Source organism: Tauraco erythrolophus, chromosome 9 (genome assembly GCF_009769465.1).
Source record: "Tauraco erythrolophus isolate bTauEry1 chromosome 9, bTauEry1.pri, whole genome shotgun sequence".
NCBI classification, from domain to species: Eukaryota; Metazoa; Chordata; class Aves; order Musophagiformes; family Musophagidae; genus Tauraco; species Tauraco erythrolophus.
The window spans coordinates 29,124,468-29,141,470 of record NC_141473.1 but is presented as its reverse complement, the minus strand read 5'-3'; the positions used below and the strand labels follow the sequence as shown (position 1 = coordinate 29,141,470).

At 43.8% G+C, this 17,003-nt stretch overlaps 1 protein-coding gene across 1 annotated transcript; it reads left to right on the top strand.

Moving 5' to 3' along the window:
- The first annotated feature begins 2,847 nt into the window (after window positions 1-2,847).
- On the top strand, window positions 2,848-7,044 carry LOC147528260 (uncharacterized). The gene is made up of 6 exons (XM_086616902.1): window positions 2,848-2,914; window positions 3,233-3,312; window positions 4,771-4,885; window positions 5,570-5,676; window positions 5,906-6,020; window positions 6,857-7,044. The coding sequence occupies exons 1-6, from the start codon at window positions 2,848-2,850 to the stop codon at window positions 7,042-7,044; spliced, it is 672 nt and encodes a 223-aa protein (XP_086473028.1).
- The last annotated feature ends 9,959 nt before the right edge of the window (window positions 7,045-17,003 follow it).

The window sequence follows — 17,003 nt, the reverse complement described above, 5'->3', positions numbered from 1 at the left end:
GGCAACAAGGATGAACTTAATCCTGTAAGACAAGGGTTACCTATGTATGGCCCCCAAGAGTCACTTAATCCTAGCTTTGTGGTTTAAGCAGCATCCTGTTAGATCTTCTGCACTGGAGAAATGCTGCCACCTCATCTTTTTCTCCTAACTAAATTCCTTTGTACAGTGTCTCCCAAACAGATGTTGAGGTGGAAAGAGAGTACCTGACTATGATGATCATAAAGAAAAGCTGCCATTCATTCTCTTTAAGTATGTCACAAACACAACTTCTATCTGTTCAAGCCAGAAGTTTCTCCACTTTATTAATTATGCCAATGTGCTATATGTACTGTGTAAACTGAGAGGAACGAGAAGCAGGTTTATGTGTAGCTCCCAATCTCCCGAGAACTTAAGAGCATTAATTAATGGCCCTCGTTGGATACCTGGGTACATTTTGGTGGGAAAATATCTGAAAGTGCAGCTGCATCTTAAAGAATGTATTGGTGAAAATTTCCCACGGACTGTTTTCCCAGCTGCGTATTGCTCATCTTGCAAGGAAAATTGTTGTGTGTGTCAGCCTCCAAAATGTAAACTGTTTGGAGCCAGGTCCTATTGGTCTGCCTAGAAACATAAACTTTGGCTTTCATTAATAAAGACTTGTATTACTAATGAACTTTTACCTATCAGTAGTTTGTACAAAGGCATTTTACTAATGATAAGGAAGTTGCCATTCATGCTGTTGCAGAACTGTTTTATGGAAGTGTTACAGTCCTAGACACACCTATTTATCGAGACATCCCTGAGATGGCATAAGAAGGCACATCTCTCTTAACGTGACGGAGGCCTTGCCATTGGCTTCACTTCTTCAGGATCTCCTAGTCAAAATGTGTTATAACTAGCAGGAGCAAGTGAATGAAAAATAAATAAAAAGAAACCTGAAAAAGTGCTGTATAAATAAATATGTTGCATAACATAACATGAAAGCAGAATGTCCCTGTCTCAGCAAAAGCAAACATCTGCAAACAAAATGAACAGTTCTGCTCCGGCAATGACGATAACAACCGTTACAGAGTTGTTGGAGAGGGAGTGCCTGTGTGTCCATCTGGTTTGGTGGGCAGGTGAGGTCCTTGGCAGTGGGGGGATGTGTGTAACAGGCTCTTGGGTGAAAGGCCGTGACTGAAACTTGCATTTTACAGATGGGGGTCAGTCAGTCACACCTCTAGCATGTGAGCATTATCTGGATAATTGGATTAATCTGCTAGTAAACGTATAAGGTAGAAATGACTGAACTTTTGTGGCAGTTTTGCTAGCTATTCAGCTTTTCCTGTAAATGCATATAAGCATATGAGATTTATGGCTCTGTTAAAAATAAAAAAACACAAACTACAAATAGAAATACCATTCAGTTGCTGATATAATATATGAACAGAGAGCAGGTTCATGTTCTCGAGACCTTTTTTTTTTTTCCCCTGCTGCTGTTGCTGCTTTATTTAATCTGTATTTAATAATCCAGAAGCTGGAAATTGGAAACCATAACTTGCTGTCCTTAACAAGTAGCTAACCTCTGGATGCTACAGGCTATAGCGCACATCCCTTGGTCCAAATCAGTTTAGCAATCAGCTGATGTTCCGAGCTTTCTCTTGGACCATGAGATACAGGGTTGAACCCTGTAGGTAAGGCATACGTATGTCTTCTAAATGTATGTATGTGTGTGTGAGAGACAGACAGAGTGGGTGGGAAGAGAGCAAAAGCATGCGCATAGTGTATGCAAGTGCATACACAAACGTGTTTACAGTAAACCAGTCAACCTGAAAATTTCCCAGTGGGGTTGGCAGCAGCAGGGAAGCCTCAGTATGGTAATGAGAAACCTCCCCTTTGCCCTCCCTAATCTGTGCTGGCAAACTCTCCTCTGGCTTCCCAGCAAGTTGGGCAATATGTGCATCCCCCTAATGCTTTATTTTTTTTTTTTTTAAAGAATCGTTTAGGTTGGAAAAGACCTTTATGATCATCGAGTCCAACTGTTAACCTAAGACTGCCAAGTCCATCACTAAACCATGTCCCTAAACACTGCATCTACACCAGGGATGATGACTCAACTACATCCTGGGGCAGCCTGTGCCAATGCTTGACAGCCCTTGTCAGGAAATTTTTCCTACTATCCGATCTAAACCTTCCCTTGTGCAACTTGAGGTCATTTCGTCCTGTCTTATTGCATGTTATTTAGGAGAAGAGCCTGACTACACCTCACTACAACTGCCTCTTACATAGCTGTAGAGAGTGATGAGGTTTCCCCTGAGCCTCCTTTTCTCCAGGTAAACAACCCCAGTTCCCTCAGCTGCTCCTCATGAGACTGGTGCTCTAGACCCTTCACCACCTTCATAGCCTTTCTTTGGACACACTCCAGCACCTCAATGCCTTTTTTGTAGTGAGGGGCCCAAAACCACGCACACTATCTGAAGTGCAGCCTCACCAGTGCCGAGTACAGGGAGATGATCACTACCCCAGTCCTGCTGGTCACACTATTTCTGATACAAGCCAGGATCCTATTGGCCACCTGGGCACACTGCTGGCTCATATTCAGCCAGCAATCGACCAATACCCCCAGGTCCTTTTCCACCGGGCAGCTTTCCAGCCACTCTTGCCCAAGCCTGTAGCATTGTATGGGGTTGTTGTGACCCAAGTGCACGACCTGGCACTCAGCCTTGTTGACCTTCATACAATTGGCCTTACGACAGCACTCCCTCGGAGGGAGGCACACTGTAAACAACTAGCGACCCACAGACATGCAGCTTTGTGCCTGACTCCAGTGCTTCACCTCTTAGATTCTGCAAGCAACAAGTAACTAGTCCTCATTCTCCTGCAGAAAAAATGCTGTTCAGCTCCTGCCTGCTCTGGAAAACACTGGTTTTTATAAGTTTAGCAGTGTTTCTTGCAGGTAAGATATTGCCATTCTTGAGTACGACTAATGATTATTTAAATAGTGGCTGTCTTAGAGAAATTAAGCATCCCACTTGGGAACTCAGCCCTGGATGGCCGCAAACAGGTGATCGGATCGCTGTTTAGAATAAATCAGTATCTGCACAGCTTATTCACATTTGAGCTCTGATCATGTCAGGTATACAAGGCAGCACTAGAACTGCAGAATAGTGGCACAATTCCCATAAACAAGTACTGTTGTGCCGTATTTGGGGTTTGTTCTTGTGTCGGGAGGGATTATTAACCAGCTATGTACCTGCTTCTGTTTGTCTTTTAGATTTTACAGAAATCAGGGCTTTTGCCAGTTCAAGTGAATGTAAAAGTGCAACCATAGATGATGTGAATGAGAGTCTTCAGGTAAGAGGTTGGCTGCATCGGCCAGCCCAGGACCTGCTTTGTGCACACCTTCTGTGGTGGTGGGAGGAGCAGGGCCTTGTCACGTGTGCCTGTGCAGTGGGCGAGCACAACTTGCATATTGCTTTGGCAATGCCTGGCCCAAAACAAAAGCACATGGTGAGGACGAGGGTGAGATGGATGAGCAAAAAAAAGATTAATTTGACCTGCTTTGTCTTTGATCTTGCTACTGCTAGTCTAAAAAAGTACTTGTTGGTGTAGTTTCCAGTTTCACTTTGCTCCAGGTGTATAAAGTGGCTTGAAGATAAACAATTATGGCTTTTGCCTTACATGCATAATGTTGTTTTCAATCCCACCTTCAAATATGAAGTGCTAAATATTTTAAATACCAGTAAAGCCAGTCAAGTAAAAGCTTATGGTTTGTGAGTTAGTGCCTCTGTCTTCTACGGGCTAGAATAGAAGCAAAATATGACAGAAATAACTAAAGAAGTACCAGGGCAGAGCCTATAAATTTTTTTTCGCACACAGTCGAGACATGTTTGTAAAACAATAACATGGAACTAATAGCTGGAGTGGGTTCCACATATCAGTACATACTGTGAGCCTCTACCTGGAGTATTGTTCTCATCACAAGAGGGATAAAAAAAAAAAGGCAGACTGCAGCAGTTGCTGAGAAGGCATTCTTCCAACTGTTTGAGATTTTTTTTACCCGTAGAGATTTGGATATATTATTTTCTTTGTATTACTTTCAACATCACTTTCAACAATGTTTCTGAAAGCTTCAGCCCAAGAAGCAGAGTTAGCCATTGCCGGCTAGTGCTTCAGCAGCCACCACTGAAAACTGGACTTACTCTTTTTCTTGCATCTCTGTAAGTTCAAATTATTTGATGTCTTGTTATAATGCTGGTATGCACTTGTGTTTTGGCTGTGGAGTTTACCACAGCTCTGCACTATCTGCATATGTGCATAGGCACACATGTAAGGGCTGAAAGCTATTTATATGTGTACAGAGCACTGGCTAGAAAAAAAATGCAGGAACTTCTTTGCTTACACACATTCACAAATATATATTTTTACACACATGCAAGCACAGAGAAAGTCTGTGAGATGCCAGCATTCAGGAGACAAGAATAACAAACCAATGTTTTGTATACAAGGAAGGAACATACTGTTATTTATAAAGCCACATTTTCATGTATAAGCAAAAAAATTGACCTATACCAGTCCTGCTTCTTGAACTCAATATAATGGGAAAACCCTATCTAGCCACTGTTTTCAAGAAAAAGTTACTGGATTTCTTCCAGAAACTTTGGGGGGAAAATTAATGTCACTTAAAGCTATAAAATTTTCAAGATGGTTCTTGTCCTGCATTAAAAGAAAAATAAAAAATTGAGCACTTTGATAAATTAATTCCAAGACCTTTCCTTCTCAACTTGGCCTTTTTCTCTCTCAACTCCACAGAAATATTCAAAATGCTTTCATGGAATGATCGCCAAGGCTGAAAAAGCATCAATCAATTTCCTTGCCTGGACACTGCAAGAAACACTTGATCTCCTGCGCCCTGTTCAAGAGAAATGTGAGGCCCTTCCTGAGCCGATGCTCTTCTTTGCTGTGTTGGACAAAATTGTAGTGGAAAAGTACTAAGAAAATTAGTTTACCCACAGCCAGAATGAGCTAAGAGTCTGCATTTCTTTAGGGGAAAAAAAATAAGATAAAAACCATTTCAGTAATAAAACAGAAAGCAAGGGTGCTTAGCCACTGCGCTGGCAGGCATCTGGGAGGCACGGCAGCATCAATGCACAGGGTCTTGCCATCCCAGCAGCACAGTGTCTGATGCTGAAAAGCAGTGCAGAGTCGCAGAGGCAACAGGACCTGCTCTGCCCTCTGGCACATGCCTCTGGTGCCTGGGAACGGGTATGCCAGTCATATTTTTCCAAGAAAGATTTGGATAGTTTTGGCCACAGTAGTACTGAATGTGAGTGCTGCTTTGAGCCATTTTTGAAGTGTAACTGGGGCTAACAGGGACTTTGCTGTCACAGTGACAAGTGATGGAAAAATTGAGTGTTGCCAGGAAAAAAATAAGTGTTTTTAAACAAAAATGCTTACTTTGATAAAGGCAGCTAGTGGGGTCAGTTATCACTTGTGCTCAGGTCAATGAGTATGCCTATGGTTTGCTTGAGAAGGGAGAGACTTTTATACTCACTTCACTCTGATGTGTTGTTTATTCTCTTTATTTTTTTCTTTTTAACCCACTTGGAAGTTTGCAAGCAGCTCCCTCCGTGCCCACTCCCACCAGCCCCTAGAAATGGTGGGCTGGTGTGTGTCATCATCGACAATGCTCAGTACTGCAAACCCATGTGCAACAAGGTAATATTCATGTTTTTCTGCAATTCTATCACTGGATCTGTTCATTAATTTACAAGTGTTTATTGTGCAATGAGTAATTTTCCTTTTTATACTTTTTTTTTCCTTAGGGCAGGGAGAGGTTGTAGCATTTGTTTTGCCCTTCACTGGCTGAATGTTTCTTCATCTTACAGTTACCATGATGTAGTCTAAGACACTGTTTGTTTGTTTTTCCCCATCTTTGTTTCCCAAGGGTTATGACTTTCAATTCCTCAGAAGAAGTAGGCTGTATGAAGTATGTGGCAACGCCACCGGGTTTTCCTGGACAACGCAGCTTGTTGGGGGGAACGCACTGGCTGTTTGCAACCGTGAGTATTTCTCAAACACATCTGCTCACAGGGTTGAGCGCTCGGTCTGTTTGGTTTAGAAAAAGGAAGAGAGAAAAGTTTCTCTTTTCTTGGTATGTGTGACATTGTGAGAGCTAGTGTTGGGTTGGCAAACTGCTGAAAGAACAATTACATTAGATTTAAAACTAGCACGAAAGCCTGAGCTGATGAGCATCGCTATTTCAACTTGGGATAGCAAATATGACATGCACGCAATGTTTGTGGGAAAATGCCCTTTTTTTCTTAAAACAGCAAATGGGTATCATCTTAAAACAAACCCTATGTTGCACAATGGCTGTGTGACCCACTGGACAGACAGCAGTAGAACACAAAACAGCTGTTTATCTTGCAACAGTACTTGAAGAGCCTCAGCAAAATTGGCCAACATTTGCACTATTTACTTTATATACATACAATAAATCCTAGCAGCTGGGCCCCATCCAGCAATGATGCCTTTTTGATGTGGCAACTCAAGAGTTTTAAGATTGCTCCCATTGCCAGTGGGCAATCTGTGACCTGAAGCAGGCTGTCTGATTCTGTCGTTATTGCCTTAATTTAAAAATAAATGTGCATATACTTACACAAAAGGGCCAACCTCTCTCTCCTATGGTTAATGGAAAATATTTTACTGTTGACAGTTCCATCTTGCTAGAGCAGTTGCTTCTCAAGGCTTCCCAAAAGCAATCATCTAGGCACTGTTATTTCAAGTTGAAGTCTTTAGTCTGGAAAATGGGCACGCCGGCACTTGTTTAAAGATTGGGAAAAATCTAAGCAAGTAATTCAGCTGCTTTTCTTGTTGTCATCTTTGATCTTTCCAGCCTCCGAGATGGAAATCAGTGGAGCTAAATCTGCCTATTTCCCCACCAACAGCACCTGTCTGCACACATTAGCCTTCACTGAAACTCAGGCAGAGCAGCTAAACATCTTCCTCAAAGAGCTTCGTGAGCATGGCATCGACAGCTCCAACCGTGACGAGGAGGCTGATTGTATCATCTGTGGTTACTAGCACCAAAACACTCATGCCACAGACCAACCAGCCATCCACAATTTGACGTGGGTATTTTGACAAGAGAAATGGAGAAGTGAAATCATTGCTAAGACATGTAAACATACAGCTTTTATTTGTTAAAGTGCTAGAGAGTATAGTCATCATTTCACCTCAGCTCTTGGGTATAGATATATAGGCTAAACCTAATCACATAGCTCACAGCAGAGATGTTTCAAAGAAAGAAGATCACTTTTATGGCTTAAATTTGTCTAGATGGAATGAAGTAAGAATTAGAGTTGTTTAATGGATGCAGTCATTAGTTAAACACAATAATTGTTATCAGAAATCACCTTCTATCAGGGGTCATCTTTACTGAGAAAGGGCTGTACTTTTAGTTGCTTTTACATTTGCCAGTTAATCACAATTGTTGCTCTGATGACCATTAAAGCAATGCAAGTCACAACAGTTACTGGCTGTAGGGGTATAATTCTTTATTCATGCACCTGCTTGATTAGGGGGTAAATCAGGCTGTACATACAGCTGTTCAAGGTGCTGTGTTTTCAAGAGCTACAAATTTGAAGCACTGCAGTTTGTTGGTGGGACAACTCAAATGTTTCTCCTTATTTATGACCTTGAGGACATCCCTCAGGGAGACAAAGCCTTTAGGTTACTTCAACGTACTTCGAGGAGTCAAAAAGTGCCCTTTATGCTTACTATAACCAGGCAAAATGGCAGGAAAAATGTACTGTCTTGATCCAGTACAAAATGTGAGAACTGGGATTTGCCTACACCGGCAGATATTTGCATCATGTCTTCTCTGCCAAAAAAATGAATGAGGAGGGTGTTGAGGGATCTGCATGAGAAGCTCTGGTTATTGTGCCAGGGATCAGCTTCGGTCTCCTCTGTTCAGACCTTGTGAGGCAAAACTATGGTGGTTCTGGAAAGAAAGTCCTATTGCCTCTTGGTTTGCTAGAGCAAACAGCAGCTGCGCCCACTCTGTAGGGTCCAGGGCTGCAAGTGCTCTTTGGCACTCACACTTCCTCGTACAACCTGGGCGTACGCAGCATACACACCCCCCCTGTGGGGCCTCCCTTAGGCAGAGGTTGTGGTTACCACAAGCTATGGCTTAGCTTCAGAGGGAAAGTACAAAAGCAAACAACGTCTGGTTGGTAAAAGAGTTGGGATGGGCCATATTTGGGGTAGAGGACCAGGGCTTTGGGCTGAGCGCAGGGCTGACCTGCTGAGATGCTCTGGTCTCAGTACAGTAGTGCCAGGGCAGCTGTTGGTCCTAGCCCAAGACTTCCACAGCTTCTGGCTAGTCGTCCTCCCCATTTTTTCCCCTCCTTCTTCATTCTATTTCCAAACTTGCTATAAGTCGGGGCAGGTTTGGCTGTTTGCGTTAGCAAAAATTTAGCTGGTCATCTCAATTTGTAGCAGCTTTAAACACGAACAAATATGCAAGTGATTTTTTTTGTTGTTGATTCTTCTCATGAAATAACACAAAAATTTGTTCCTGCTCCAAATCCCTTCCTTCTCCCTTTTTTAACATGCTCCCCCATGCACGTGTGTGCTCTGGAAAACCAAAGCCATAGAGTACGAAGTGTAAAGAGCAGAAAGCCCAGGCCATTGGCCACCTGGCACCTGGTGCAAGTGAAGACCAAAGACAACATAGCACTGTAGATCCAGTTTATTTGTGGAGCTGTAGCTACAGAACAGATGTGCATGTGAATTACTATAAAATCTAAACAAAAAGCTTAGTTACTGCTTGCTTGGTTTTCAGTGGAATCCATGCTTGGGGTTTTGTTTTAACTTTCTTCTGTTGAGCAAACACTGATGCCATAGATCAGAAGACAGCCAGCTCATATGTTTGTGTTTTTTTTTCTCTTTTTTACCTTTTCCCTATTCCTGTGAATCTCTCAGACACAGACTGTAGAGTTACACAGCACAAGACGTCTAATTGACTTTTACCTCATTAATCAGTTAAATGATTGATATATATAAAATTACATAGTATCTTTCCAACTTAGAATCCAGTTATTACAAGCAAAAAAAACATCAGTTGCTTTTGTGCCCAGAACCAGTCAGTTATATGACTATGAGTTTAGCAGACAATTACACCAACAAAAGATGAGTTGTCTGCTTTGGCTGCTTATAAACTATGAGGCAGTAACTTAAGTCACATGTTGGACACAAAAGTGCTGTAGTCTTAAAGAAAAGGAACGTTTTTCCAGTCTCTGGTGGGTTTGTTTATTTCTGGCAAACATATAATCTCTATCAAATGAAACTATAGTGTCTTTGAGTCTTTGATTTCTAGCCAGTTCATTACCAGCTGATGCTCAAATAAAATATCTGAAGCACTGAGCACTTTCCATTATAATTTTTCTACTGTGCTAAAAAACATTTTCCTCTCAGTTATATTAAACTATTCTAGTGACTTTCCAAAACCACCAAAAAAAAGAAAGAAACCCAATATTCGATTTTATGAGGAAAAGAAACTCATTGCTCTTGTAAACTAAAATGTTAAATTTGTGCATCAGAAATCCTGCTAATGTATGTTCCATAATGTGGAAGAATTAGGCTGGAAAGCTTTAATTTGATGTTGCATGAATTTGACATTGAGATGGAGATTGTGGTTTATTTTTTTTAATAAACTTGCAGAGAAGCAGTTTTGTTCTATTCCCACCATCCAAGTTATTATTTATATATGAGAAAGGGAAGTTGCACCAATAAGCCTATATGACACAGTTAAAAACTAAAGTAAACTTGATCGCATTATTTCCCAGAGTAAATTTGCATAATGTAATTCAGGCAAATAGTTGCTGTATGTTTGCATTAACTCTGACTCAGTGTCTAGCCGGGCATGTCTGAGCACGGGGCTTCTCTTTCAGTCTAGTTTTTAGTCCATTATAATGCAGGAGAAGAAGTCAGTCTAGGAAGAAAGCCAACGACAGTTATTACAGTAGCCAAAAAATGGAAGGCAAAGTGCTGAGAACTGTAGTACATGAAGACAAAATTACACACATTCTCTTTCTCACAGAAACTTAGCAGCATTCGACTGGGAAACCCATCACTTTTGCATAAATCCTAGGCAGTAACAGTCATCCTCAGAGATGTTATTGTTCTGAACCATCCTTCAAAGGGATCGGTGCTGTTACGGCTCATACCAGGTTTGGCTCACACGGAGCCCTGCAGTGAGATCTGCGGCACTCGCTTCATTCTCCACATCACCACTGCAGCCGGGGGCAGAAACATGAGAAAACTCATTATCAACACCGCAGCAAAAATGACCAGCAGTATTTCCCATGGGGCTAGGATCGTCTCCACCATGACTTCCTCCATGTCAAGAGTCTGAAGCTGTAAAGGAAAAAATATACTGCATTATTTTCTTGCAAAGAGGTATTACAATTGCACAGATGTGTTTGTTTTACTCAGCTTACAACTGTCAGTCTCTTTGGGCTGGTTTCCCAGCTGCAAGTCCCAGAAGAGCTCCCGCTCTCTCTCCCTCTGTCCCCTCGAGAGCCTCCATGGAGCACCAGACTGCCTCTCCCTTTTAGCTCAGTTGCAGATGCTGATTCTGGTGTAAGACACTATGTCCACAACAAAATGCCACTCCCAACTGTTGGGTAAGCCTTTGTCACCTTCTCTTTAAAATTTTGATTTTTAAGGCCGTCCCTCCCTCTTACACCAAATAACGATACACTGGAATGTATCAAAGCTAAAGCTGAGAATAGAAGGATATGATGGAAAGGAGAACTATAAGTCATCCATCGTTAGAATGTTTGTTTTTTTTTTTTACTTATAATGTAGGCTTTAGAAACTTTTTGCTTGCCAGTGCTTCAATGGATGCTCTGTAAAGAATTATGTGCTTTGCGAATGACTACAGATATATTGTAATGAAACTGTTAAATCTGTTGAAAACTAATTTCTATTTGAAATGGTTTAATCCAACAAGTATGAGCTTCTGATACAGAGAGGTTTAGCAGCCAGGCAGTGGGGTGTACATGCAGAGCAGAAGCAGAGCTAGTAAGTCTAAAGTCTTTATTTTTGCAAGATAGAAAGAGTAGACCAGTTAAGAAGGAGTTAAATCATTTTGGTTTTGTGACTCCAGGCCAGGACTGTTAACAGATGTGTCCTAGTTAAGGGCTCAATACAATTCCTTCAGCACAGGAGCCACACACCTGAAAGCCATAATGAAGCCATAAGGAAGGTGAATAAAAGGCGGTGGCCAGGGCTGAGCAGGGTTTTTTCCTCCCCAGCCTCTGCCCCTGTGCCCTGGCACTAAGGAGGTGTCCTGAGGGGCTGCAGTGCTGCCTTCAGCCTGGGAATTTGGCAGAGATATCACCAGAGGAGATCTCAGGTTTGTCTGTTGCTTTTCAGAGTGGGTGGTATGCTGGGCTTTTGTCACTGAATCCTGACCTTACGTGAAGGAGGAGATCGAAACAGGGTTGGTACAACATTGCTTATTTAGAGAGACTAGGAGAACGTGAGTATGTTTGGGAAGCTAGTGAGCTGCCAGCAATTTTGCACCTGGCTTAATAGTGCTAAAACTGCTCTCAGCTCAGAGTTTTTTGCTGTGGCCTGTGAGGAGAAGCAGCAGATGTCTGGTAAAAAATCCTGGAGCATTTAGATAATGATATTCCTTAATGAAAGCTAGCAACCTGTTAGGCAGACTCTAGATGGAGTTTCTCTTGGCTGCGGAATTAACTGGACTCTGCTACTCAGTCAAACGTTGGCTCTCTGGTGCCAACTTTATCGTACACTTACCTTCTCTGCTTGCTGCTGAGGTACCAGATCAGCCTCTTTTTCAGAGAGAGACACAGACTTTGGCAGTGGAAGACACACTCTGTCTCTAGCCTCAGTCATGCCTGCGCTGCAGCAGTGCCCAGACCTTTGCAGGAGCCTCAGCTCTCGCACGGCTGTGTCAAGTTTTACAGCTCAGATTAATGTCAAGTCTTGTGAACCAGGGAAAAGTACGGAGAATACGGGTGAAGCTGCCCTAGCTCAGAGCCTGGAGCGTCCTCAGGCCCCCTGCCTGCCCGCCAGCTAAGCCACATACCTGCAGCCGGAGGGGTGCCGGTGCTGGAATGCTGCCTGCCAGGTCTGCTCCCCGCAGCCGGCTGTGCTCCGTGCCGGGTGTCCTCCAAGGAGCAAACAGCTGCTCGGTTTTGGTCTGCTGAGACTTGCAGCTCTGACGGGTGGGGGCTGTGCTATGGAGCTCGTCAGGCTGTGTGATATTCTGACCTTTCCTGTGGTGCTCTGATTTTTTTTTCTTCTTTCTCCTCAGTTGGTGGATGAAGGTAAGTGTGGGGCTGCTCACAGCCAGAGGAGATGGCTGTAGGAGAAGAAGGGATGTTGGTGCTCAGGGAGCTGCCTTGTGCTGCTTCATTGCTGCACTGGGAATATTGGAAGTGGGCCTCTTGTCCTCTAATTCAATTTTCTTTGTCCATCAATGAATTCCTTTAAATATCTTAATTTGTGACAGACCTTGTGATCTCTTGTTCCTGCCTTTTTCTGTTGGGCGTTTTCTATTAACCTTTTGCTGCTGCTACTTTTGCTTCCTTCTCCAGCTTTCATTTCAATTCTTGTTCTTTGTTATTTCATTCTCTTCCTCGTTCCCCTCTTCAGTTTGTTGCAATTTCCCTGTTTGGACAAGCAGCTATTCAGTCATAGTTTGCGTAGGAAATTCCCTGTTCCCATTTTCTGCTCTAGTGATCCCTCCCCAGCACCTGGCTGAGGGAAAATGTCTAGCGAGACCACTCAGTGCTCCCCCAGCAGCCAGATCTGGGGAGTATGAGAGCAGAGCATTGCCCCTTTCCTTAAATCCTGAATGTGAGGGAAGGTCACTCCAGTTAAACTTCCACAAAACAAACTTCCAGTGATCTTCACCTGAACTGTATACCCTGTTGTGTAAGAAATTGAGGTCCTAAGACACCCTGGATGCTGAGGATGAAGGAAGGCTCTGCTGAGAAAGTAAAGGCTGTAAAGAGCAGCAGATCACTTGCTGAGGGCCTTGTTTGCCTCTTGGAGCTGTTGACTGCATTGGCTTTAGCTAGAAAAGCTGCTGATGGCTAATGACTGATAGCAAGTCTTACATAATGCCCCAAAACTCTTAATTTGCCCTTCACCCACCTATTCTGTGCTTTCCCTGCTCTCTCATTCTTATGTTTTAAGGCTTTGGGCTCCTAGCTTTTAAGTAAGCAAGTGCTGTGCAGCCCAGGGCTCTTTGTGCAGCTTCTTTGTTTTTTTGCAGACTGAATACGTCAGCCACTCTTCATAACCCTACCTATAAGACAAGAGGGTCATGTCATACATCAGTATTACTGTATTTCATAATTTTAGGTAAGATACATCGTAAAGTACATTCATGACAGTGGAATCCCTCCCAAAGAGAAACAGGTGCACTGACAAGTGAGTCTGTTAGTGTTGTGCTGTGCAATCAGCAGGTACAGAGGCTGGAGGCCATGACTCAATGACCCTTCTGAACGTTGCTTGCCTGTGTTTCATTCAGCACAGCTGCAAAACATCTGGGACTGCTGCTCAGTTAACGAGGTGTTTCTTACATTGACAGTGTTTGCACATGGGCTTTGTGTGGTTAAATGATCTTTCCAAATGGCAGGTATCCTGTCGGGGAAGTTTCCCGGCTGCTACATGAGAAGCACCTGTGCCTCATCAAGACAGGTGCTGAGTCACGTTGGTTGGCTGGAGACCACGTGACCTATGGGAAGTTTAAAGGTGGGGCACTCCCAAGAGGGAGTGGGGCATTTCCCTCCTGGAGTTTGGAGAGAATACCTTGTGGTCGCAACAGTCGGTTGGTTGCGACCCATCGGAAGAAGACACAGGCAGTCCGTGACATCTGGTGACCCCGACGTGATTCGTCGAAACGCGAACTGCCTGGACCGCAGGGTGAGCTGCGGTGGAGATAAAACCCAGTGAAGCTCGAGAGCAGCAGGAGAGCTGTGAATTGATCTGTTTCAACCTAGACGCCTGAAACAAGGTGAGCTGCTGGGAGCTAAAATGGGCCAGAATTTTGTCAAGGAGAATCAGACCTTCACCTTTCTCAAATCTGCAGGGATGGCTGCGGGGCTCAACATAGGTAATGAAGACCTATATAGTTTACTTAACTGGGCAGCGGGGCACGAAGATCTATTCAGCCTTACCTGTACCTTTAACCTAGAACTTTGGAAAAAGCTGGGGGATAAGTTGCTCTATGAAGCCGTGGTTAATCAAAGAGGCCGGACCGACCTTCTGCGTACATGGGAGGCCCTAGATAATATAATTCAAAAGGGGTCAGCAGAAGAGGAGGAAGAGGAATTTACAGATTATGTATCCGCAAGCGAAGGATACGAAGGGGGCAATGAACTGTCTGAGGGAAACAGTGTGGACAATGAACTAGACGTGTCCTCACTGTTCACAGAGGTCAACAAAGTGGCGGGGACTATGCAGGAACTTTGCCCCACCCTCCAGGAGATACTGGAGCGTCCCCCACCCTTTGCCCCAGCAACCCCCCCTTCCTCCTCAGGAGGTATCGAGCCTACAGCTCCGCCGTTTGATTTAATAACCCCACCCCTGGCAAATTCATATCCGGCGACATACATGGCACAAGTACGAGCAATGCAGCCGTTATTAGTACGACAGGCCATGACAATGCTGCAAGGTATATCCCAGCAGTTAGCAACCGTAGTGAACATGTTGCAGCAGGCCATGACCCCCCCTGCAGTGAAAGAAATTTCAGAAGAAACCCCTAAAGCAAGCGACAGTTCAGCTGGAAAGTTTCCACCGGTTTCTCCACCAATGAAAAAGTCGCCAAAATCCGCCCCGCCGGCCCCTCTAGAGACATGCTTATCCCCCGCTCCACAGTTAGAAATAACAGAAATTACCCCGCCTGCCATGACAGCCCATCGTGATCCAGTACTTTTCTGGAACGAAGTTAAGAAAGAGGCAATAGAGGCCGGGGACTGGAACTTGATACAAGCTTTGGGGTTACCAGTTAGTAATAAAAAACTATCGGTAATGAAAATGGAAGGAGAGCCGAGTGCGTTTCCCGTAGAACTGGCCCTCCCGGGTGCCAACCAGCCCAATAAACATTTGGGCTGGTCATGGAAAGTGATCCAGGACATGCAGAAAGCGGTAGCGCGATACGGACCAAACTCACCGGCGGTAACACAACTATTACGATTATTAAACTTAGAAATTTTGGTGCCGTACGATTTTCAACATCTAGCCCAGGTCATGTTCCAACCGGTGCAGCGCTCCGTTTTCACAAATGTTTGGAGACAATTGGCCGACCAGCAGGCATTACAGAATATCCAATTACCCCAAAGCGACCCATGCTATGCTATAGGTACCGATGTATTGATGGGAACGGGTCAAGTATTTAGTAACCCGGCAATACAGGCTCAATGGCATCCCCAGATCCTCGAACAGGTTAAACAAATAGGGATGCAGGCACTATTACGTACAGCAGAAATGGCTGAGCCTAAAGCAAAATATTCAACAATTAAACAGGGGGCCAACGAACCTTTTCTACGGTTCGTTGAGAGATTGCAGGGGGCAATAGAAAAGCAGATATTTGACAGTAGACTACGGGCACTGTTGACAAAACAGCTGGCAAAGGACAATGCCAACCCTGATTGTCGGAGAGTCATTGAAGTATTGCCGGGGGACCCCTCTCTAGAAGAAATGGTGATTGCATGTGCCAAAGTTGGGCCCGTAGAAAGCGAGATGACCACATTGGCCACTGCTCTAACTAAACAAAGATGTTATATTTGTGGGAGAATAGGTCATCTCGCCAAAAACTGCAAATCAAACGGCCGGCCGGGAAACAGCAGAAAGAGAAAGCGTGTACAGACGTCTTATGGCCCAGGCAAGCCCTTTGCGGGAACGCTGCAACAGCCGCAGAACAGTCCGGAAAAGACCGCAGAGGGAATGCTAAAGCAGCCAGAGCAGCCAGGGTGGATGTATCCATCGTCGTCAGAACAATGGATATATCCACCGCCAACGTGGTATGATAAAAAAATATGAGAACGACTTCCCCATGACCCGGTCCCAAGGTGTTTAACAAACGGCGACGGAAAATGGAACTGAAATGTTGGAAACCCCTAAAGGCTGCGAGGCAATTTTTTTTTTTTTTTTAAAGAAAAGGGGGAATTGTTGGGGAAGTTTCCCGGCTGCTACATGAGAAGCACCTGTGCCTCATCAAGACAGGTGCTGAGTCACGTTGGTTGGCCGGAGACCACGTGACCTATGGGAAGTTTAAAGGTGGGGCACTCCCAAGAGGGAGTGGGGCATTTCCCTCCTGGAGTTTGGAGAGAATACCTTGTGGTCGCAACAGTCGGTTGGTTGCGACCCATCGGAAGAAGACACAGGCAGTCCGCGACAGTATCCCTGCCAGCTTTCTAAACCTCTAAGGTTTGATTATGAGAGGGTATGAATGAATCAAAGTAGTGGTCAACCAAAACATGGCTCTAGAAATAAAGAAGCAGTGGTGTTTGTTTCAGAAAAAATGAACACTGTCCTGGAGCTTTGCAAGTTCTTTATCTCAACTAAAATCCTCATGACTGAACGTGTGAGTATATCAAATCTGGTGTCTAAACCACAAAATATTTTGCAGTGAAGGATGCTCTAGATCTATCTCCTAAATTTAACAACTAGGTAGAAGAGTAAAGCCTCTGGAAGTATTGCAGCTGAAGGCAATAAATGGAATGCAATAAATGACTTCTCTAAAGAAGTATACAATAACGAAGGCATTTAGGGAGGGGAATAAGAGACCTATTAGAGAAGTGTGATTTCTGGTTTCTTCCATTTTCAGTGTTTCATTTAAGATTTGCCTGAAGCTACACAAATTAAAGGTTTTTTTCTGAACTATAGTTGATGTAAGACCTTTTTGGATACTAAAGAAGGGGTCATCTTAGCACAGTGGACATAATTCTTAGCAAAATCACAATTCTATCCTTATACATCCACAGAAAATCAAATTA

Bases quoted from the DNA above. Each gene is read 5' to 3' on its own strand.
- LOC147528260 (XM_086616902.1), top strand. From the start codon at position 2,848: ATGCTGTTCAGCTCCTGCCTGCTCTGGAAAACACTGGTTTTTATAAGT. The intron at 3,313-4,770 runs GTAAGAGGTTGG...TCAACTCCACAG, and splicing joins ATGTGAATGAGAGTCTTCAG to AAATATTCAAAATGCTTTCA. The intron at 6,021-6,856 runs GTGAGTATTTCT...TGATCTTTCCAG, and splicing joins CGCACTGGCTGTTTGCAACC to CCTCCGAGATGGAAATCAGT.